The 23495-nt window shown below is 43.9% G+C and overlaps 1 protein-coding gene across 1 annotated transcript; it reads right to left on the bottom strand.

The window, feature by feature from the left end:
- Positions 1-268: 268 nt before the first annotated feature.
- Positions 269-22649, bottom strand: pou2f3 (POU class 2 homeobox 3). The gene is made up of 13 exons (XM_070555751.1): positions 22563-22649; positions 22320-22376; positions 6799-6827; positions 5507-5599; positions 4561-4657; positions 4361-4449; positions 2931-3113; positions 2532-2673; positions 2285-2418; positions 1987-2151; positions 1456-1498; positions 1265-1379; positions 269-749 (listed from the first exon to the last, which is right to left on the bottom strand). Exons 2-13 carry the CDS (start codon positions 22366-22368, stop codon positions 707-709), a joined length of 1182 nt encoding a protein of 393 aa, XP_070411852.1. The 5' UTR covers positions 22369-22376; positions 22563-22649; the 3' UTR covers positions 269-706.
- Positions 22650-23495: the final 846 nt, after the last annotated feature.

Here is a 23495-nt window from a genome sequence, read left to right as displayed (position 1 = left end):
TGGTAAGTGTGAACAAGTAGGACACTTTTCTTCATATTATTATTCCTAAAACCAAGATTGTTTGTGCATTTCAGAGCCACTGTCATTCGATTTTAGGCCAATTTTAGTGACCTTCAAAACCATTTTAGAATAAAAAAAACCCATCAAGGATGGAAAATGACCAAAGCTTATAGAAATCATAGGTTTTATACATTGTCTTTGTTTTTTCATCAGTCATAAGTAAAATAGGAAAACTGCTGATTTAGAACAGAATGACTTCAAATTTCTATTCTTTTTTTTTTTTTTCAAATGTGACCAATAAAAACTAAAATGAAAAAGCATGTTAACAAACAGGCCTTTGCAGAACGGGTGGCTAAAGGAAAAGAAGTTGAATCCTTCAACATTTTAATAAATTGAGCTTACAGACGCAAACACGAGACTTCCCACCAGTGTTTCTGATACGTCGATCCTTCTTTGTCCTTCATCTTCAAGAATAAAGGCTCCTGTGAGCATTAATCAAACAGCTTCAGTCTTCTGGGACCTGAACTGATATTGAATTGAGGGTTGGAAGGATTTTGATGTGGCGTTGCAATTCTCAGCTTGTCTTTCTGAGTCGTTTCATGAGTCCGTTTTATTTGTAACTCTGCTCAAAACAGGAACGTTGTGTTTCCCAATCTTCTCAATTCCAACAATGTCTGATAGCTTCATATCACACAGTTCATGTTTCTCAGTGGTGATATGGAGCAGAATTCCAAGCTCGGTACCAGGACCTGAAACGGCAAGGGGACAAACACACTATTAGTGAATGTAAACTAGCTCAAATGTTGGTTTAAAGGGAACATATAATGAAACATTTCTTAAGTTATAATAGTTCTATGGTTGATATCAAACATGTTTTCATGCCTTCCAGAATGAGCCGTTTCTTTAAGAAAACAAGCTGGAGCTGGCCATACCCACATATCCCCCAATCAGGCTGCTATAAGCTGAGTAGCTCTGATCTCTGCGAGAGGCTTGGAGTACAGCTTCTTCTCCTCCAGCAGCAGCTCGCTCTTGAACGTAAGAAGTAGTGCTATTCTACTTTCCCTGTTTGTGACATCACAAACAGGGTCTTTTCGAAACGGCTTGTTTTAGGGCCTCCACTGCCACTGTGTAGTGGCAGTGGAGGCCCACATGGTGGCACAAAAGGATGGTAAATGTGAGTTTTTCATAATATGTCCTCCTTAAAGGCTAGATGAGAGGTTCAGGCTTTATCGTGTGAGACAAGTGCTTGTATGATGGGTTTTACCCCGGTGCGCTGTAAGAAGCTGGGTTAACCGGAGAGGTCAGAGCAACTGAAGCTGAGGCCAAACCGTTGGGAGACGGTTCACGACTCGCACTGTTTGGGGAGGAACTGGAGGAAACTGGAAGAAAAACACATGTAGAATGTAAAAAACAGGTAATAAATTATTGAAATCTGATCAATAAGAAGATACTCACCTGCACCTGAAGCCAGAGGGCTGTAGGACCCAGACGTGGAGGCCTGAAACAGGTTTAAAGTACATTTTAGATGTGCGATATCTTTGCTTAGAAAAAGTATCATTCTTGTGTATTTAACTGTTAGGTAACTATAAACAAATATTAAATCACTAAACTTGGGACTAGATTATTGAATAGAACACAAGTAGGAAATAATTAGAGGTGTCATTTTGATTTGCTTAACTTCAGAAGAAAAACAGACTTGTTTTAGTTGGAATAATTCACTTTAAAGCTAATTTTTTAGAATTTAAAACAAAAGACCCAGCCGTTTCCTTTATGAAATAACAACTAACTTGGTTTTGTTTTGTACTTTACTATCCACTCCATAATCAAGGATGCTGTTCAATATCCAGGGTGGATCATCGGTTTATGCAAATATTAAAATCACGCACTCTAAATAGCAAGCCAGAGATTGACTTCCAGTAAGCTCTTAATAAAAGTTAAATTTTATTATCAAATGTGAGCTATAGAAGCATGTGTCTACCAGCTTACCATTCTGGAGTTGTAGCTGTGAGATTTGACTGGTAAAGCAGCCACTGGACAGTAGATTCTCTTTTCCTTCTGCCTTCGATTACAGAACCAAACTCGAACCACTTCCTTCTCCATGGAAAGCTGCTCTGAGATCAGGGTTATCTCCTCCGAGTTGGGTTTGGGATTCTGAAAGCCAAGAATGCAACAAAATGGGATTGCTTTTTAGAAACAGCATCTCAAAATGCATCAAAAACTGACTCTAAATTGTGTTTGCTGCTTAATTAAAAGAGGCTTAACGATGCGTCCACCTCCAACTTACGTCATGAAAACGTTTCTCCAAAGTCAGCTTTATGTTTGTTTCTATACTTGTCCTCTTTTTCCGTTTGCGTCCGTAGCCCTCCATCAGAGGAGGCAGGGAGGTGGAAGTGCTCATGGAGTCTGAAGGAGAGCTCTCTAAAAGACAAAAACGAGTGAGCAGACATGACTAAGATTCAGACCCAGCTCAGGTAGACCCAAAGGTTTTTGCACAATGCATCTGAGTCACGGTGACGATCACCAACGTGTACCTGCATCACTCAGCCACTTCTCCAGCAAAGGTTTGAGCTTGCACATATTTTTGAAGCTGAGGTTGAGAGCCTCAAACCGAGATATCGTGGTCTGACTGAAATCATTCCCGTACAGTTTTCCCATAGCAAGGCCCACGTCTCCCTGTAAGACGGTAACAACAGAGCACATGAAGTTCATTCATCCCAAAGTCAAAATACAGATCTAAACCTCAGGTTGGAGGCATTTTTTACCCTCATGTAATCAACTTTTGTTTAAAATGTACAAAAGTTTTAGGTTATCCGAACTCAGTATAGTTTGGGTTTTATTTTGGTGCATTTCCATTTTTGAAAATAAATACATTTGAATTCTAAATTTAGTTTGCAAAGGTAGGCGGAGTGAGCTTCTCCATGTCTGTTCACCTGAGTGAAGCCCAGTTTGATGCGTCTCTGCTTGAACGCTTTGGCGAACTGCTCCAGTTCCTCCAGATCGTTGGGTTCTTCCTGTGGTGCTACTGACATGTGCTTGGGCATCTGCAGATGGGACATGTCCATGTGGTTCTCCATAGACATAGACGGCCCAACCAAACCAGAACGACTCATAGCCTGCATCAGAGAAGCAGCAGAGACAGAAATCTTCAGCCATAAATGAAAAAGGAGAAAATAATGAGCTAAACCTAAACCTCCCATAAAGAAGAACTTGCTTAAAACTACTTTTAAACAATCTAAAAAAGGCATGAGAACCAAATCAGGACAAACATCACAAATTAACTCTGAGCGCAGTGGAGGGGTTGCAAAACTGACTTCTAAGAAAGTAAAAAAAAAAGTCTCATTTTTAGACATTTGATTTTACTTTTAGTCTAAAAAGAAAGAAGGAAAACATCCATTATTTAAATTAAGGTAAATATTCTTAAATGTGATCCACATTTTCTTGTTTTGAGTAAAATAATCACCCCAATGGGTAAGCAGAAGTTGCTCAGCTAGAATTCTTAAAACTAGCAATATTGTAAATTTTGATTTATTTGCTCTTTTAAGAATTCTAGCCAAGCAAAGTTTGCATAACCCGAGTAGTTTTTTTTACTCAAAACAAGAAAATTGTGATCACATTTAAGAATATTGACCCTTATTACAAGCAGTCCTGTTTTTCCAGAGATTTTGTTTTCTTTTTAGACTAGAAATAAAGTTTAAAATGTCTAAAAATGAAAATTCTGTGTTTGCAGTGTGTGCTAATTTAGCAGTCTAGAGTTAAATGGAAGCTCATGTACTATGCCATACCATACTAAATATATTTGTAGAGCACATTTAAAAACAGCATGTCAGCTGACCAAAGTGCTTAAACACAAGAGAGGCCGATGTAAAAACAGGCACAAAACAGTAAATTTAATACTAAAAAAGAGCCCTATGAGTGAAACATGACCTGAATTTGGTCATGCAAATGGACAACCATCCCAAATGCATCAACAAATCAACAACAGGGTACTTATTTAATCAGACTTTGGTGAATTAAATCGACATCCAGAAGGTTGAGCCAAATTTTCACCACAAGGATTTAAACTAACAGGAGGACAAATAACTTCTAACTGTTGCTCTGTTCTACAACAGACGTGGGGAATCCCAGTCCCTCGAGGGCCGCCAACCTGCATGTTGTTTCCCTACTTAAACTCACTTGATCTGAATCGGCAGGTGATTAACAGGCTGTAAGACCTGCTGAACAGCTGATTCAACTACAAAATCAGGAATGTTGAGCAGTGAAACAACTAAAACGTGCTCTTGAGAACCAGGGTTCCCCACCCCTATTCTACAAGCTTTTATGCACTGCACGCATCCCTTTGCTTTGCAACATTTAGACCCACCTGCGGAGTCAGAGCCAGTCCAGACTGATGCTGAAGGAGACCGGGTTGACTCTGAGTAGGAAGGGACAGCAGGTTTGGCTGCAGAAGGGCTGCAGATCAAAACATCAACACTGACTTCATGTAACAGATTTTACTTTTCCTGCAGTTATTCACTACAGGCTTCATTTTCCATCAGTAACTCAGTTGAGAAAAACACTTACCTTGGTGGCTGGAGGGACTCTGGGAGAGCAGGAAGGGGGAGGGGTGAGCAGGTTGCATCAGAACCAGTGGTTGCATGGGATGGAGAGATGGGAGCTCCTTAAATAACAATAAACATAGACGCAAACATTTAAGGTGTGTTTTTGTCAGATGGAGTCAAGACAAATAAGTGGGATAATATAACAATAAGTTAAAACAGTTAATGTTTCAATTATATCTATTGTTTCTTCACTGAGGTGCAAATCCTGATTGACTGCAAGTGAAAAATCACAAATCCTGATGTGTGACTGGTGTTTAGTGGCATCATTATTAATATGTCAAATAAAACATTAGAAATGCTGCTCTAAGCTATTATCTGTTCTTTTGTTATTATTTTTATTTACTCTAAGTGTATTTGCTGCTGTAACGAGTGAATTTCCCCACTGTGGGGTTAATAAAGTTTATTCTATTCTATTTTATTCTATTCTATTCTATTCTATTCTAAAATGTCCATTTTGATCTAATCAACAGAACTTATTTGAGATGCTTTTTAAAAATTTCCAGTAGGGAGTAACTCTCCCGATGGTTAAAAAGAGTAAGAAATCAAGTTTAACTATTTATTTATTCCTTTTTTTTACCTTAGTAAAACATCCCAGGGTGAGTCTTTGTTCTTCATTACAAATTTTAAGACTTGTTTAATGAAACAATGTTTATTTTGTCAATTTTAATGTTATTAATGGACAAATACACACAATGTAACATGCTGGGGTTACCTGATGAACAGAATCACATATTTCACTCAAGTTCAAATTGTAATTTTTGCTGTTCCAGTCTGGTTTGGTGACAGTGAAACTTGTAAAAGTAAAGATCTTTATCCTCTGACGTATGTTTTTATATTCATTTTTAATCTGCAGGAGTGTTTGTCTACCTATATTTACCAGTATGAGTACATATCTGAGTGTGTCTTACCCCACTCAGCTGCACTGGAGAGCCCTGTGGAAGGTGACATATCTTCACTGAGGTGGATGAATGAGGCGAGTCGTTGATGTCTTCTGTTTTTATCTGCAAGACACGGAGGACGCATCTCAGCTGACGCAATCAGAAAACAAATTACACAGAAGATGGTTTAGAGGGTGCTTGAGCTGAGAGGATGGAAAACACAGGCTAGGATCTGATGGATGAGAGCTTTTCAGTGACACACACACACTCAACGAGCTCTCGCTTCTGGACCAGTTTGGCTCCTCAACATGACACAAAGAGCTCACCCTCCCTTAGGGTAAAGGTAAACCGATATGCAAATCAGCACCCCCCTTACACACACACACACACACACACACACACACACACACACACACACACACACACACACACACACACACACACACACACACACACACACACACACACTCCCGAAAGCCATGGTACTTCCTCAGTGCACAGAAAAAAAAGGTTGGATCTGCCAATACATTTTTGTTAAAATATTCCTATTAATACAAACTTTATCCCTCATTTTCAAATAAATCACATAAATGTCACAGATTTCCGACAATTTCTGACTATTTTTATTACAAAACACTCTTTTTATAAGATGTACGCAACACCTTTTGATGTCCCAAAATACTATAAAATGTTTAAAACACCAAGATTGATGTCTGTTGGTCACATATATTTTCTGGATTATGTGGATGGTTCCAACGTTTGAATGCAAATGATTTATATATTTGTATTTATGTGCAGTAAAATGACCCAAAGCTTGTATTTGTTGAAGTTGTTGTTTGAAGAGGTATCCACGGAAGTTGAACATGAACTGTCAAAAATCTGCTTAACAAATTTAACTATCCAACCCATCTAAAGTGAAAGATTTGCTGCTTCAGAGCTTTAAAACAGCTTCAGGTTAGAAACCCTGCAGTATGCACCTAAACTGATACTGTAAGTATAGTTATAGCATTAATTTGACCTCTTTAACAAGCTGCAGCTACTTTACTGAGGAAAAAACTTAATTAAAGAGCAGGTATGAAGTAACCAAATGAGAGGAACTTTGCAACAACACTTGGCTTCATTTACATGCTTTGTCAAAGATTCAGAAGTAAATTTTGTTCCACCCACAGTGCAGGAAACAAACATGTTGCATGCGAGCAAAGAGGAAAGAGTTGCATGTTTAAAAAAAGTCACCCTGAATCATCCTGACGGGAACAGAGACTTCTTTCATGCAACCTTGATTCCTGAGAACTGGAGCTCAGGAGGCGATGCCAGGAACTCACCTGTCGGTTGAAGTCTATCCCGTTCCGATCTGAAAAGAGAAGAAAGTCAGATTTTTAAATGTGATTCCTCTTCTGCAACTTATATGGGTTTATTAATACTTAGAAAACTTTGTTATACGCAGAAGTGTTGCATGGTGATATATGATGATCGTTTGTTACTGCAGGAATAAAACATCCAAGTAATGATAAAGTTGGATGTGTTAATCAAATAAATAATAATAATAGTAATAATAATAATAATTATCATTATTATTATAATAATACTAATGAAAAATAACATAATAATGATAATAATCCATCCATTGTCTGAACCCGCGTGTCCATGTTGGGTCGTGGGGGAACTGGTGCCTATCTCCAGCGGTCAATGGGTAATCAGGCGGGGTACACCCTGGACAGAGAGCCAGTCCATCGCAGGGCAACACAGAGACACACAGGACAAACAATTATGCACACACACACACACTCACACAAGGACAATCTAGACAGACCAATCAACCTAACAGTCATGCTTTTGGACTGTGGGAGGAAGCCGGAGTACCCGGAGAGAACCCACGCGTGCACAGGGAGAACATGCAGACTCCATGCAGAAAGATCCTAGGCGGGGAAGCGAACCCAGGACCTTGCACCACTGCACAGCCGAATAATAATAATAATAATAATAATAATTCATTTTTATCTTCATCCATGTTAGGGATTTAAAAAAAACATCTGTATATTTTGATAATAATAACAATTGCTAATAAGCTGAGCAGCAATGAAAAATGTGAAGAAAATATTTTTAAAAATATTAATTTAAATATGGTTTAACATGAACCATTTCTTGAGTGCTATTTATAATATACAGTAGATTTACTTTCAAATGTTCACATTTCACAAACAGATGACTGTTATTGATTAAACTTGATTTATTTTTTCCATCCATGCATTGATGGAGACAACCTCATTAAAACTACTTTTAGCCCTCTGATAAAATCTTTTAAGATAAGTCAGGGAGGTTACATAAAATGTTATCCATCAAACAAAATAAATCATAAAAACTCAATAAATACCTTCAAAACGTCAGTGCCTAATGTTTTACAATCTGTTATCAATCAATCAATCAAGAAAATTTGTTTAGCTGCAAAAAGATTACATTTATCTTCTTTAATCACTTTTAAACATAATTTTTAAGGAATTAAGTCTAATATGATCCTTGAATATCAAAGTCAGTAAACCCTGCTCTTCTCCAATAAAGCATCCCACACAGTTCAAGGTTTTGAACTCAGGTCATAAACTTAAATCAGATGCAGACACAAAACCTGAAAGCAAAAGTGAAATTGCATTTTTAGAAATAATTTTTATTTCAGTGCTTTGCTGTGAGGCTGTGCAGTGGTTAGAGCTGTTGCCTAAGGTCCTGGGTTTGCTTTTCGGCCTGGGATCTTTCTGCATGGAGTTTGCATGTTCTCCCTGTGCATGTGTGGGTTCTCTCCGGGTACCCCGGCTTCCTCCCGCAGTCCAAAAACATGACTGTTAGGTTGATTGGTCTGTCTAAATTGTCCTTAGGCATGTGTGTGTGTGCATGATTGTTTGTCCTGTGTGTCTCTGTGTTGCCCTGCGATGGACTGTCTCTCTGTCCAGGGTGTACCCCGCCTCATTGCCCCTTGACCGCTGGAGATAGGCACCAGCCCCCCCCCCCCCCCCCCCCCCCCCGCGCGCGACCCTGCGTGGACAAATCGGGTTCAGAAAATGGATGGATGGATGCTTTGTTGTGGTCTGTGGTCAAATTCCCAAAATTGCTTTACATAATATATTTACTGTCACAGTTAAATATTATGTACCACTCTGACCTTTGTAATAATTTATTAAAATGTTTTATACAGTGGGTAAACTCTTATTCTGGGGCAGCAGTAGCTCAACAGGTTGAGCGGGTTGTCCAGTAATTGGAAGGTTGCAGGTTCGATCCCAGCTCCAGACAGAGTATTCTGCTGTTGTGTCCTTGGGCAAGACACTTAACCCAACTTGCCTGCTGGTGGTGGTCGGAGGGACCGGTGGCGCCTGTACTCAGCAGCCTCGCTTCTGTCAGTGCGCCCCAGGGCAGCTGTGGCTACATCGTTGCTCATCCCCATCAGTGTGTGAATGTGTGAATAGATGAATGATACACTGTAGTGTAAAGCGCTTTGGAGTCCTTAATCTGAGAGGCGCTATATAAGTGCAGGTCATTTATCATTTATTCTAAAGAGAGATCAGCTGTTTTTTATTAATCTGAGAATAAAAAAATTATCAAGTCTGAATGACAAACAAATCTTACATTTTTTTCTAAAGTTTTCCCTAATTTGGTAATCTGTGGATAGATCAGATAAAAAGTAACATATTTAAGTAATATTCTCTGTATTTTGCCAGTGATGATTTCAGTTATATTCTTGGAGTTTTTGTAGGATTTGAAAACTTCTGGTTTGCTGACCCTTACAATGCAGATGTGCATACAAAAATACACCGGTGTGTTTGGGAAGATTCAGAACTGTGTGTGTGCGGGGAGACAGATCATAGAGGAAGATGGTGCAAAGGTTTACTGGATAAGCTCGCTTCATTTGAATGTCAAATTGGGCCTTTTGGGTTGTGTGCGTGCATGTGTGTGTGTGTGTGTGTGTGTGTGTGTGTGTGTGTGTGTGTGTGTGTGTGTGTGTGTGTGTGTGAGGGAGGGAGAGAGGAAAAGAGCAAGCGAAAGAAGCAGTGAGTTGGTCGCATTTAAGACATAATGCAAATAGACTAATTCCTAACCCCCCACCCACCACCACCACCACCCCCACCCCCCCCACCACCCCCACCACCCCCACACACACACACACTGCATAGCCAGCTTCACAGCCAAGGTTCCAGTATGGAAATGACCAGAGCATGCAAATCATCTCTGAGTGCAGGAAGCCTCTGTTTGCGCATGTACACGCATACACACCTGCACGCCTGCACGCACACACTTGCATGCACACGTACACTCACACACTAATCCTAGTGGTTGCTCACCACAGCAAAGGCACAAAGCTTCAGTCAGAAAGCTGAAAAATGTTTTTGTTTGGGATCTAAAATCTCTTGCTGTGACGTTTCGGTGATCAGGAAAACCACCAGGAGAGGATCTCTGCCTTCAGTTAATCTTTAGGGTTGAATGTGACGCTTCACAGAACTGTTTTCCATTTCCACATGACTCACAATGTGCTTTATACTAGAACCACAATGTACTTCAGAACCAAGCACATCATTTACATCTTTTATTTTGTACTAAAAGGAAATTATACAAAAACATTTCAAAGTGGGGAAAAAAACTACAAATAACCAAACAAAATAGTTTCCTTTCCTCTTTTTATTTAGTGTAAAAATTGCTTTTATGGCTTATGTAGTTTTGTGACAGCAACCAAATTTCTCTGACTATGAAAATGTCATGAATTAGATTGTATCATATTATAGAGTATTGTCAAATATTGCATATGATTACATTGAACAGTTTCTTATCACACTAATATTTTGAATAAATCCTTATGTATTGTGTTGTATTGTATTGCATGGCATTGTATGACACTGTATTGTAAATCTGCCCTGCAATTGACTGGCAACCTGTCCAGGGTGTACCCTGCCTGTTAGCCCATTGACCGCTGGAGATAGGCACCAGCCCCCCGCAATCCTGCATGGACAAGCGGGTTCAGATAATGGATGGATGGATTGTAAATCTGATTGTGTTGTCCTCTATCATATTAGACTGCATTACACTGGAATGTGTGGTATCACGACTATGTGTTATATTAGTGTATGAAGGCACCATCACACATTGTATCGTAGCATATTATATCCCACTTCACTCTGTTGTACTGCAAATTATCACACACAGGAGTGTAACTGTTTGCAGGGCTCAAATTACACACAGGTTTCCAGGGTAGCCCCACGAAAACACAGTTAAGGGCAGGGTAGGGTGGTGGGGGGGGGTGTTGTTTGCTCGATCACCTTTCTTATAACGCTGTAGCCGTTTTTACAAAACAATGCTGTCAATCTGCCGCAAAGCCGTGGCGGCATCAGGGAGCCTTAGGTTGTTTTTAAGTGGTCAGACCGTGGCGGTAATGTGACACAATTGTGTCCTGTTTATTGTGATCAAAGCCACGCTCATTACGTTTTTTTAACAAGCTGCTCCAAAGGTGCCTGTTCCCCACAGTCCCCGTGCAGCCTCTGGTGATCTTTGCTCCAGCTCTAACGGTGAGAAGCTCCACAGGCTTTGCATCTCTTCAGTTTGCCGTCTCAGCTGATTTTGTTCAGCCAAGGTGCAATCGATGTTTATAAGACAGACAATTACAGCAATATTACTACCAAGCAAAGCGGAAGGAATGCCGTAAAATTTGTACATCGCCATGCCGGCGTTGCACGTTTATAATGGGCTCGACACACGGGAGGTGACATCGCCTCTCCTCCATTCATTTTCAATGAGACGTGTGCAACAAAGCGATAATCGCGGGTCTCCCTCCTACCAAGCGAAACGCGAAAAACGTGCATGTGAAATTTTGCGCTCGTGCACGTGTCGTGCATAGGCGACCCAGCGACGCGATCCCAGAAAGTTGAAACATTTTCAACTTTTCTTTGCTGTCGCTCAGACGAGGACCAATCAACGGAGGTTTCATTCACTGACCAATGAGCGGACAGGAAGCTCTGTACATCTCTGAGCAAACATGAAGGAGAAGTTATTGGTTTATATAGTAAAATCAGGAGTAAGATTTCACATAACTCTAGCAGCAACTTGTGAAACATCATATCTACCACTTTTTTAACTCTGAACCGCTTAGATAACCTTAATTCGCTCCAACCTGACACAGCCAAATAAAACAACGGAAGTTTCAATTTCGCCATGGAACAGAACGCATGGACAGCTTTGCCGCTGGCCACTGCCGTGGGTCGCCTCCCGTGTGTCAGGTAATAAAAACGACAGCGACAAATTTCGCTGACCGCGGTCGTTTGTCGCCTCCCGTGTGTCGAGCCCCTTAGACACACCATTGTTGTCATGACTTCCTATCCTTCACCCTCCTCTGCCTCTTCATTCAGCTCACCTGGTCCCCTCACCAAGCTCCAGCCAAGCCCTGTTTTCCCCAGCAACCTCAGTCAGCTTCACAATCAACTCCATTCATCTCACCTGTTCCTGTAATCAGCTTCATCCACTTCACCTGGTCCTGACTCTTCAGCTCATCTCACACACCTGCTTCCCCTGCTATAAAAGAACCATCCAGCTATCCAGTCTCTGCCAGATTATTGAAAACTTTGTGCCAGTAAATTCTCCAGCCATCCACCCTGCCTTTTCTCTGCCTCCGGACCTCGTTTTTCTCCTGACCCCTGCCTTGTACTCTGCCTGCCATTTTGATCTTCGCCTATCTCCGACTCTGTTTCCAGCCTCGCCCATCTGGTAACTCCACCAAAAATAAAATACTTTTTTAATATACTTTAACTGTGTTTGGCGTCATTACGGGTCTTCTGAGTTCGGATCATGACAGAATAATCTGGCCAAAAGTCTGACCCGACACCGACACAGCACTTGGGAGTATTTTTTTTTCTTCATACCTGTCATGGAATATCGCATGCTCCTGGAATTCATGGAACTAGAGAAGGAGCAGGAGTCACCGTTCTGGGGAACGCGGCTGGCCATCAGGCCACTGCCACAAAGAGGTTCCACTCCTCCGTCCAGGCCTGCTGCGACCGTCTTGTGCAGCGGGTTCCTGACAACGCAACAGTGGCAGTCCCGGAGACCTTCTACTAGTTCATGGCCTTCACAGACACAAGGTTTTGCAGCTACGCCGCTCAAGCCTCAAGTCCCTCCATCCCGTCCACGTCAAGCGGTGGTCCCAGGAGGCGCACCGCGTCCACGTCCAGCGGTGGTCCCAGGAGGCGCACTGCATCCACGTCCAGCGGTGGTCTCAGGAGGCGCACCGCGTCCACGTCCAGCAGTGGTCTCAGGAGGCGCACCGCGTCCACGTCCCGCGGTGGTCCCAGGAGTCTCACCGCATCCACGCTCAGTGGGGTTCCTACTTCCGCCTTTTGAAGAGGCTCCGCCTGCCCCAGTCCAGCGGTGGTTCCAGGGGTTGCATCGCATCCACGTCCAGTGGTGGTCCCAGAGGCCGCACCACATCCTTGTCCAGCAGAGATTCCACCTTCGTCTGTCCAAGAGGCTCCGCCTGCCCCAGTCCAGCGGTGGTTCCAGGGGTTGCATCGCATCCACGTCCAGCGGTGGTCCCAGGGTCAGCACCACATCCATGTCCAGCAGGGGTCCCACCTCCGTCTGTCCGAGAGGTTCCGTCTGTCCTGCTCCAGCGGTGGTCCCGAGGGTCGCTTTGCATTCTGTCCCGGCGGTGGTCCCGGAGGACGCATCTCATCCTGCCTCCGCGGTGGTCCCGGAGGATGCATCGCATCTTGCCTCGGCGGTGGTCCTGGAGGACGCATCGCATCCTGCTTCGGCGGTGGTCCCGGAGGACGCAGAGGCTCTGGTCCAGTCCATCCACGAGTCGGAGGTTCCTGTTCCCGAGTGGGAGGTTCCTGTCTCAAGTCTCGAAGTTGACGTCCCCGTCTCAAGTCTCGAAGTTGACGTCCCCGTCTCAAGTCTCGAAGACGACGTCCCCGTCTCAAGTCTCGAAGACAACGTCCCCGTCTGAAGTCTCGAAGTCGACATCCCCGTCTCAAGTCTCAAAGTCGACGTCCCAGTCTCAAGTGTTCCCACAAGTGTCTATGTCCCAGTCTCAAGTGTTCCCACAAGTGTCTATGTCCCCAGTGTTCCAGTCTCCAGAGTTCCCATCTCCAGTCCAGCCTGTTCAAGAGTTCCCATCTCCAGAGTTCCCATCTCCAGTCCAGCCTGTTCAAGAGTTCCCGTCTCCAGAGTTCCCGTCTCCAGTCCAGCCTGTTCAAGAGTTCTTGTCTCCAGATTTCCCATCTCCAGTCCAGCCTGTTCAAGAGTTCCTGTCTCCAGTCCAGCCTGTTCAAGAGTTCCCGTCTCCAGAGTTCCTGTCTCCAGAGTTCCCGTCCCCAGAATTTCCAGAGTCTACGTCCCTGTCTCCAGAGGTCCCGTCTCCATAATTCTCACAGTCTACGTCCCTGTCTCCAGAGGTCCTGTCTCCAGAGTTCCCGTCCCCCCCCCAGTCCCAGAGTCTACGTCCCTGTCTCCAGAGCCCCCTCAGTCTCCAGAATCCCCTCTTAGTCGCAGTCCAGAGTTCCCTCTGTCCCTTCAGTCTCCAGAATCCCCTCGTAGTCTAGTGTCCCCTCTTAGTCGTAGTCCTGTGTCCCCTCTGTCCCCTCAGTCTCCAGAGTCCCCTCTTAGTCACAGTCCAGAGTTCCCTCTGTCCCCTCAGTCTCCAGAGTCCTGTCGTAGTCCAGTGTTCCCTCTTAGTCGTGGTCCAGTGTCCCCTCTTAGTCTTAGTCTTAGCCCAGAGTCCCCTCTTAGTCGTCCTCCTCTAGTGTCCCCTCTTAGTCGTCCTCCTCTAGTCTCCCCTCTTAGTCTTAGCCCAGAGTCCCCTCTTAGTCGTCCTCCTCTAGTGTCCCCTCTTAGTCTTAGCCCAGAGTCCCCTCTTAGTCCTCATCCTCCAGTGTCCTCTATCCCCAGACTCCCGGAGTCCCGGCTCCTGGTTCCCCGTCGCCGGCCCTCCAGATTCCCGCAGTCCCGGCTCCTGGTTCCCCGCCGCCGGCCCCCCAGACTCCCGCAGTCCCGGCTCCTGGTTCCCTGTCGCCGGCCCCCCAGACTCTTCTGGCCCTCCCTCCTGGTCCCCCTCCTCCCGCCCTGCTCTGGCCCTCCCTCCTGGTCCCCTTCCTCCCGCCCTGCTCTGGCCCTCCCTCCTGTCCCCCTCCTCCCGCCCTGCTCTGGTTTCCTGTGGGCGTCTTCTGATCATGACAGTTGTGGTTATATTACGCTGATTTGCCGCCACGGTGTGTCTTGTCAAAAGGGCTTGTGTGAGTTGGAGTGATGGATCATTTTCTGGGTTCCCCCTGGGGGTGTGTCAGTTGAAGACTTCTGGGGGAGCCCATCACCTTTTGGAGGAGCTTGCTCCCCTTAGCTCTCCTGTAATTCAAACCCTGACCGTATGCCTAAAATCTAGGTTTTGTACTTACCTTGGTTTTATTTCATGGTTCGGTTAATTCTTGGTACAGTGAGCAAATAAAGGAAAAGTTTAATTACTTTTAAAGTAGAATTTGAGTTGCAGTAAATTCTCCTACAAAATAATCTTAGGTAACAACATTGAACACTTAACAATAAGATTCCTTTATTAACATTACTTAGTACAATATTAACTATTAATAAACTATTAAATTATGTATGAACAACTGCTTAACCATATTATGTAATGCATTATTAAGCAGTACCCTCCCGGCTCTTCGTCCTTACCTTAAAGACACTTAAGCCTGATTCATGCTTCTCCGTCAGCTCCGCAAGGGACAGACATGCACGGATTGATGGAAGCGTTTTGCTCTCATACTTCTCCTTCTGCTGGGGAGTGTTGCAAAGTAATTCCCCGGCAGGACAACAGAAGGCGTAGCGCTGTTCTGTGGTATCCTGTCATGTATCCGGTCCAAGATAGTGTGTTTATATTGTGTTTTTTGTATATAAGAGACTTTTTAACACTGACAAATTTGTCTTTCATTCTCCTCCACCTCTTCCTGCGCTCACCCTCTAAACCCACATTTCCTGTCATTTCCGTCCACAAATAAAACACTTGCTGCATATCTTTTCACTCATCCAGTCACGGGGGAATTAAACGTTCATATTTTATTTTTTTTGCGAGGTATTCTTCAAGCTTCTCTGTGTCTGCCGCTAGTTATCCTCGGCTCTCTTTATTTTGAGGGCGCAATGGTGGCGGTGTAGCGGCGTTCTGACCAATCACAAGCTTGCGTTCTCTGTCTTGACGGACGGATGTTTAAAAAAGTTGGCTTGACTCCTTACGTACCTGCCGGGGCCCTACGCAATGACGGATAATGGCATTGCATGTCTCCACACTGACACAGACGGAGAAGCATGACTCAAGCTTTAGTAGTTAACAATTATGGGAAAAGTTAATAAAGGGACCCTTTGTATATTAATGCTTAATAATGCATTAATAAACATTCATAGAGGGAACCTTATTAAGTGCTACCAAAATATTTAATAATATCTAACAGTTGAAGTAGTTTTTGTTTAAGAAACTTCAATATCAGTACTTCAGCTTTCTCACCTTAGAAACTTACCACTGAAAATAGAAATGTTCTGTCTTTAAAAAATAACTTTCTGTATTTCCTTTAGTAAAACATTAACCTAATCTGAACTCGAGCGGTGTTTTGTTATTGGACTTCTGTGCAAGCCGCAGTTTGGCCATAACGAACACCATGTTCGAACATAAGGATGCCCACCGGTACACTTGGTACCAGGGCAGCCTAGGTCACAGGTCGATGATAGATTTTGTAGTCGTATCATCTGACCTGCGGCCGTATGTTTTGGACACCCGAGTGAAGAGAGGGGCGGAGCTGTCAACTGATCACCACCTGGTGGTGAGTTGGATCAGATGGCAAGGGAACATGCCGCGTAGACCTGGCAGACCCAAACGCATAGTGAGGGTCTGCTGGGAACGCCTGGCAGAAGAACCTGTCAAGACGGTCTTCAACTCCCACCTCCGGCAGAGCTTTGACCACGTCCCGAGAGCAGTGGGGGACATTGAGTCCGAGTGGGCCTTGTTCCACTCTGCGATTGTCGAGGCGGCTGTTGCTAGCTGTGGTCGTAAGGTGGCCGGTGCCAGTCGTGGTGGCAACCCCCGTACCCGCTGGTGGACACCAGAGGTTCGGGGAGCCGTCAGGCTGAAGAAGGAGGCCTACAGGGCGTGGCTGGTCTGTGGGTCTCCGGAGGCAGCAGACAGGTACCGGATAGCCAAGCGGGGTGCAGCAGTGGCAGTTGCCGAGGCAAAATCTCGGGCGTGGGAGGAGTTTGGTGAGGCCATGGAGAAAGACTATCGATCGGCTCCAAAGAGGTTCTGGCAAACTGTCCGGCGCCTCAGGAGAGGAAGGAAGCAACTCGCTCACACTGTTTACAGTGGGGATGGGGAGCTGCTGACGTCAACTGAGGCTATAGTCGGACGGTGGAAGGAATACTTTGAGGAGCTCCTCAATCCCACCAATGCGCATTCCGAGGAGGAACCAGAGCTGGGAGGCCTGGGGATGGACTGTCCGATCTCGGGGGCAGAAGTTGCTGAGGTAGTCAAACAACTACACAGCGGCGGAGCCCCGGGGGCGGATGAGGTTCGTCCTGGGTATCTCAAGGCTATGGATGTTGTAGGGCTGTCATGGTTGACACGTCTCTACAACATTGCATGGTCATCGGGGGCAGTTCCTAGGGAGTGGCAGACCGGGGTGGTGGTCCCCATCTTTAAGAAGGGTGACCTGAGGGTGTGTTCCAACTATAGGGGGATCACACTCCTCAGCCTCCCTGGAAAGGTCTACGCCAAGGTACTGGAGAGGAGGGTCCGATCGAAAGTTGAATCTCAGATAGAGGAGGAGCAATGTGGTTTTCGTCCTGGCCGTGGAACTGTGGACCAGCTCTATACCCTTGCAAGGGTGATGGAGGGGGCATGGGAGTTTGCCCAACCAATCCACATGTGCTTTGTGGATTTGGAGAAGGCTTATGACCGTGTCCCCAGGGGCACCCTGTGGGGGACGCTCCAGGAGTATGGGGTGGGTGGCTTTCTGTTAAGGGCCATTCAGTCCCTTTACCAGAGGAGCGTGAGTTTGGTCCGCATAGCCGGTAGTAAGTCGGACCTGTTCCCAGTGAGGGTTGGACTCCGCCAGGGCTGCCCTTTGTCACCGGTTCTGTTCATCACTTTTATGGACAGAATTTCTAGACGCAGCCGTGGTGTGGAGTGTGTCGAGTTTGGTGGCAGGAGAATCTCGTCTCTGCTTTTTGCGGATGATGTGGTCCTCCTAGCTTCATCCAGCTCTGACCTTCAGCTCTTGCTGGGTAGGTTCGCGGCCGAATGTGAAGCGGCTGGGATGAGGATCAGCACCTCCAAATCTGAGACCATGGTTCTCGACCGGAAAAGGGTGGCTTGCCACCTCCGGGTCGGGGGAGAGGTCCTACCTCAAGTGGAGGAGTTTAAGTATCTCGGGGTCTTGTTCACGAGTGAGGGTAGGAGGGATCGGGAGATCGACAGGCGGATTGGTTCGGCGTCTGCAGTGATGCGGACGCTGAGCCGATCTGTCGTGGGGAAGAGGGAGCTGAGCCACAAAGCCAGGCTCTCGGTTTACCGGTCGATCTACGTCCCAATCCTCACCTATGGTCATGAGCTTTGGGTAATGACCGAAAGAACGAGATCGCGGATACAAGCGGCCGAAATGAGTTTCCTCCGTAGGGTGGCCGGGCTCAGCCTTAGAGATAGGGTGAGGAGCTCGGACATTCGGGAGGGACTCGGAGTAGAACCGCTGCTCCTCCGGATCGAAAGGAGCCAGTTGAGGTGGTTTGGGCATCTGGTCAGGATGCCTCCTGGACGCCTCCCCGGGGAGGTGTTTCGGGCATGTCCTGCCGGCAGAAGGCCCCCGGGTCGACCCAGGACACGTTGGAGAGGTTACATCTCCAATCTGGTCCGGGAACGCCTTGGGGTCCTGCCGGAGGAGCTGGTGGACAAGGCCGGGGAGAGGACGGCCTGGAGCTCCCTAATTGGGATGCTGCCCCCGCGACCCGGACCCGGATAAGCAGGGGAAGACGAAGACGAAGACGAAAACATTAGTTCCAGCTTGTTGCCTTGTTCAGGTTCATCCAATCTTCTTGTTTTTGATTTAAAAAAATTTCATTTGTCCACAATATCTGCTGAAAGGACAGATCTGTTGACCGGTACAAAATATCATCTTGCTAGAGACAGAGGTATACGTTTATCTTTACATTCTGTTTAGCACCATCGTGCTACGAGACAGGACATGTCTAAGAGAGGGTGGGAATCTATATGACGGTAGACTGTTTTCTTTCACAGCCAGTTTTACTTCTGGTCTTCCAGGTCAACAAAGGACCCGTGTGTGGTACTGATTCAAGCCTATGTAGACTATGTAGACTGGGTCCTTTGAAGGGGGTAACCAAATGTGATGTTGGCTAAGATGAGATGCTGTTAAATCTGTGTGGAAACTTGCGTCTGTCCTGTACTAAAATATTCATATGTGAACACAAATACCATGACACCCTAATAACACAGTTACTGTACTGGATTGTATAGTATCATTTTGTAACTCCCAGTGGGTCGCGGCAGATGACTGCTCATACTGAGCCAGGTTCTGCTGGAGTTTTCTTCCGGGTAAAGGGGAGTTTTCCTCTCTGCTGTCGCTACATGCTTACTCAGTCTGGAAATTGCTGTAAAGTTTCTGACCCAACAAGTCAGTGACTCGATGAAATCTGCTGGGATTCTTCGGCAAGGAACTTTGAACAAATTAACATAATGAACTGAAGTTGTTGCACGTTCAGTTGGAATGTTTGCTTTGTAAAGTGTCTTGAGATGACTCTTGTGATTTGGCGCTATATAAATAAATTGAATAGAATAATATATCCTATCGTATTGTGCCTTATCGTTTTGTATTGTATCATAACTTTTAGCATTTTGCTCTATTGTATTGTTTAATATCGCTTTGCGCCGCATTGCACTGTACGGTACCCTATAGTGTTGCCTTGCATCACACCCCATCCCATCATAATATATCATATCATATCGTGTTGAGTCTTGTGACATTAGATTCCTGTTTACTGTCTGATTCTTGGCTTTTAGTGAAATGAAATGATTTAAAATAATTTACAAATGCCACTTTGGTAAACAAAATTAATTTAGCAGAGTTTAGCATTGTTTAATTATGCAGGAATAAATAGTGCATTTAAGGATTTGTAGTGCTTCAAACACTCATAGGAAGAAGACCGCTTCTGTAGCAACAACTGCAGTAAACACTAAATATCTGCAGTTTTTTTCTTCATTATTGAACCACAATGGATCTCTGTGTTGAGCTTTAGAACACAGGTCCATACTCGTGGTCAGGGTCTGGATGTTGGGATAGAAATCCAGGAAAAGTACACAAACTACCCTTGAGACAGCAAGCAAAGAAATATTAAGCTTTTTTTTCTGCGTTAAAGTTGACTTTCATAATCTAATTAGAGAGCATCTATTGAGTCATTTAACATTTAAAAATTAACTTTAATTTTTGATTTTGTGGATTCCTGGTTTTCTTTACAATTGGGACGAAATAATATGTCTGAAAATACAGACGTGGGTCTCTTTTGAGGCTGTAGAGAACAAGCTTTAAATAATGGAATAATTTAACTGAAGTCGACACATTAAAACGACTGTTTTTCCCCAAAAATGTCAAATGTTCTATTTTACTCTGTTTAGTAATAATCAGATTCTTTTGGGCTCAGCATCATCAATCACTAATTTACAGAAAAGTAAAAGGTTTGTTCTTTTTTCCCCCTCACATCTCTATTTCCTATCAATTCTGGTGACTTTAGGTTTTCTAGAGACCCATCAAGATTCATATTAGTTCATTTCCAAACATAATTTCGAATGACATTGAAATAGAAACATGGGAAATCATAAAACTAACAAGAAGTTGTGTTTCTGAGGACTTTTGGGTTAAATTGAGAGGTAATGTTATCAAAAAAAGGAAGGCAAGAAAAAAACAGAAAGTTAGAGCCAAAGCATTTCCATTAATTATCACCACACAGTCAAATTTTCACTCCTGTTTTTAAGAATTTTTGTACACAAATGACACTGTAAAACACCTTAAAGATTTCAAAAAAGCGTGTTCTTAACCAAGTTCACAATAAACCATCTTGAATTCTTTAACACCTCTGAGAAATCAACCTATTCTTCCATAAATCATCCTTTCTGATCAGGAAGTGAAACAAAATGCTGGTGAAGGTTCTCAGTCATCCAGGTCATGGTAATCCAAAGAGTTCAAATGAAAGCAATTGGACTTCTTCGGTTTCTTGAAGACATTTCGCTTCTCATCCAAGGAGCTTTGTCAGTTCTAACTGGAATATGGGAGAGTCAAGTTTTTTGTTTATTGTAATTTACCCACTCTGGGTACCCCACCTCTCCATCCTCTGATGAGTTGTTAGCCTCTATTGAGAGGGAGTTGTTGTGATAAGACGCAGAAATGCATCTAGAGTAGTTTCTGCTCCTTAAATAGCAACAGACAGCTACAGCTTATAAACGTGACTCTCCCATATTCCAGTTAGAATTGACAAAGCTCCTCGGATGAGAAGCGAAACGTCTTCAAGAAACCAAAGAAGTCCAGTTGCCTTCATCTGAACCCTTTGGAAGTGAAACAAAACAAGCTTCCAGCATTTTGATTAAACTGTGATTCTGTTGTGTTTGTTTTGTTATTGATGGTAATAAAAATGCTGCAGGTAATTTTCCTTAATAATTTGAAGGACACATTTTTTGTAAACAAACCAGATTCTTATGTGAAACCCAGTAATTAAGGCTTGCAGGGTTTTAGTTCACGGATAAGACATGCTGTGAGGTCATGTGACAATACACCTCTTCTTTTTCAGGTGTTTTAAGCTTCAGAGATCCTTTTAAGGTACTGGGAATGACCAGAACATCCAGAACTTGAACAAACTGGTTTAGGCCAGGAGGCAAAACCTCTTGAGATCTGGTCTTTAAGGCAGCTGTAGATTTTGTCTCCAGCTTGTCTGCAAGAGTGAGCTCCAGACAGCAGGTTTGCACAGAGGGAGCAGGTGCAGGTAGAAGTTCACCTGAGACAAACGCTCCTCTTGTTTCCAGAGAAGATAACCCACTTGAATTACAAGGAAAATTATGTTTGCTTACATAATGTCTCTTCATGCAAGTGCACATTTGATTTAGTCTCTGAAATATCTGTTTGCAATTAAAAAAAACGCACAAAAGAGTTTAGCACAGCTGAATTTGTGCGTTTTTTTTTCCAGGAAGAGGCCCCGCTGGAAACAAGACTTTAATGGTCTAAAGTGGCAAAAAGAATACGGGCATTTAGGACTTCTGTGAAGCAGAATCTGTCACTTCTCTCATGCATCTATTGTTTAAATAAAAGTTCCACATTTTTCTGTGGCTTGTTCCTGGTTTTTCATGCTGGCATCATCAGCCTCTGGGTAATCTGTACCTGAGAAAATGGCCTCAGGGGCGACCTCGAACAGACTCCAACTGTCAAACGTATCCACGCATAACCCAGACATGCAGCCTCACACAAAAACAAAAAGCTGTTCATTTCATCTCTGTTTGCAATGACCCAAGCACGATGAGCCTTTTGTTGCACGGATCTTGAATGCAACTGTGCAAACATCCCTGCTGTAAATAAAACTTTAACTCGACTCACTGAAATGAACAAACTAACCAAAGTTTAGACATAAATACTCTGTGAGCCACTCTCTGAGGGAATAAACTGTATTTTCAGTCTGGAGGAGGTGATGCAACAACTTTTTGCCCAGAAACAGTAGCATCAGAGTAAACACAGCTTCCTTGCTTTCATCTGCATATTTTGATTCAGATTAAGCCGAGGTGAGGATGAAATATTCTTACCTGTCTGCTCCGCTGAAGCCTCCGACTGCTCTACCGTGTCTGAGCTCATCTTAATATCTGTAATGATAAATATAGCTGATTTTCCTAGAGGATTGTAACTTTTCCAGGACAATGAAGCACTCAGGCCACCCAGGAAAATGATCTTGAGTTTATTCTAATGCGCCCTCCCCTCCAAACCACACAAACTCCAGCCTGAACCCTGCTTTTAATATTCACAAGCAGGATTGTGGACGGGTGACTTACCTCAGGTGGAGAGTGTTTGCACTGCTCTGAATCTGTCGGCCTCTCTGCTTATTCAGGAGGAAGCGCAAGTTAGGATGAAAAGTTTTGGAAATCCACAGCTGCTCATGAGCATTTTCCTAAGTGGAGAAGCGTTCACCTCTGCAGTGCACCTTGTGTAGCCTGATAAGCTGATTTGCATGTGTCTCTCTGTGTGTCCTATCCAGCTTCAGACCGTTTGCATAAAACAACAATAGGGTTACAGCGAATATACAGCCTTCGTGTGTGTGTGTGTGTGTGTGTGTGTGTGTGTGTGTGTGTGTGTGTGTGTGTGTGTGTGTGTGTGTGTGTGTGTGTGTGTGTGTGTGTGTGTGTGTGTGTATACAAAAAAAGAGTAAGAGGAGTCATCCTCCTGGGTGATTTGGATGACAAGGTGATGTTTGTATTATTCCTGTCAACTGAGATAGCTCAGTGTGTGTGTGTGTGTGTGTGTGTGTGTGTGTGTGTGTGTGTGTGTGTGTGTGTGTGTGTGTGTGTGTGTGTGTGTGTGTGTGTGCTGTGATGATGGAGCGCGAGTCATCTCTATAAACTTGTCAGTGCTGATTTTCATACATGCTCCCCCAAAGTTGGACTATGTGAAGTGTAACTATGAGAGCAGGCAATGATTTATGTTACTCAAATTTAGTTTAATTAGAATATGATAGCATGCAGCAGGTCAAGACAGAAAAATTATTATTTTTAATAAAAATACAAAAACAATTAATAAAAACTTCATGTTTATGTTGCTATGTTAATATTTTTACCACTTTTGAGTGTTTGGCTGAACTACATTGGCTTTTAGAATGGGACTTTGTCACTTAAACTGATCAATTTAGTTATTTAATTGTGCATTTTCTGTTTATAACACATGTGCAAGTGCATTTTAGCTGAAGGAAAATATACTTTTTCAGAAACAAA

This window comes from Nothobranchius furzeri, chromosome 10, assembly GCF_043380555.1.
Source record: "Nothobranchius furzeri strain GRZ-AD chromosome 10, NfurGRZ-RIMD1, whole genome shotgun sequence".
Lineage (NCBI taxonomy): Eukaryota > Metazoa > Chordata > Actinopteri > Cyprinodontiformes > Nothobranchiidae > Nothobranchius > Nothobranchius furzeri.
The sequence above is the reverse complement of the archived record's forward strand: the minus strand, read 5'-3'. Positions and strand labels throughout refer to the sequence as shown.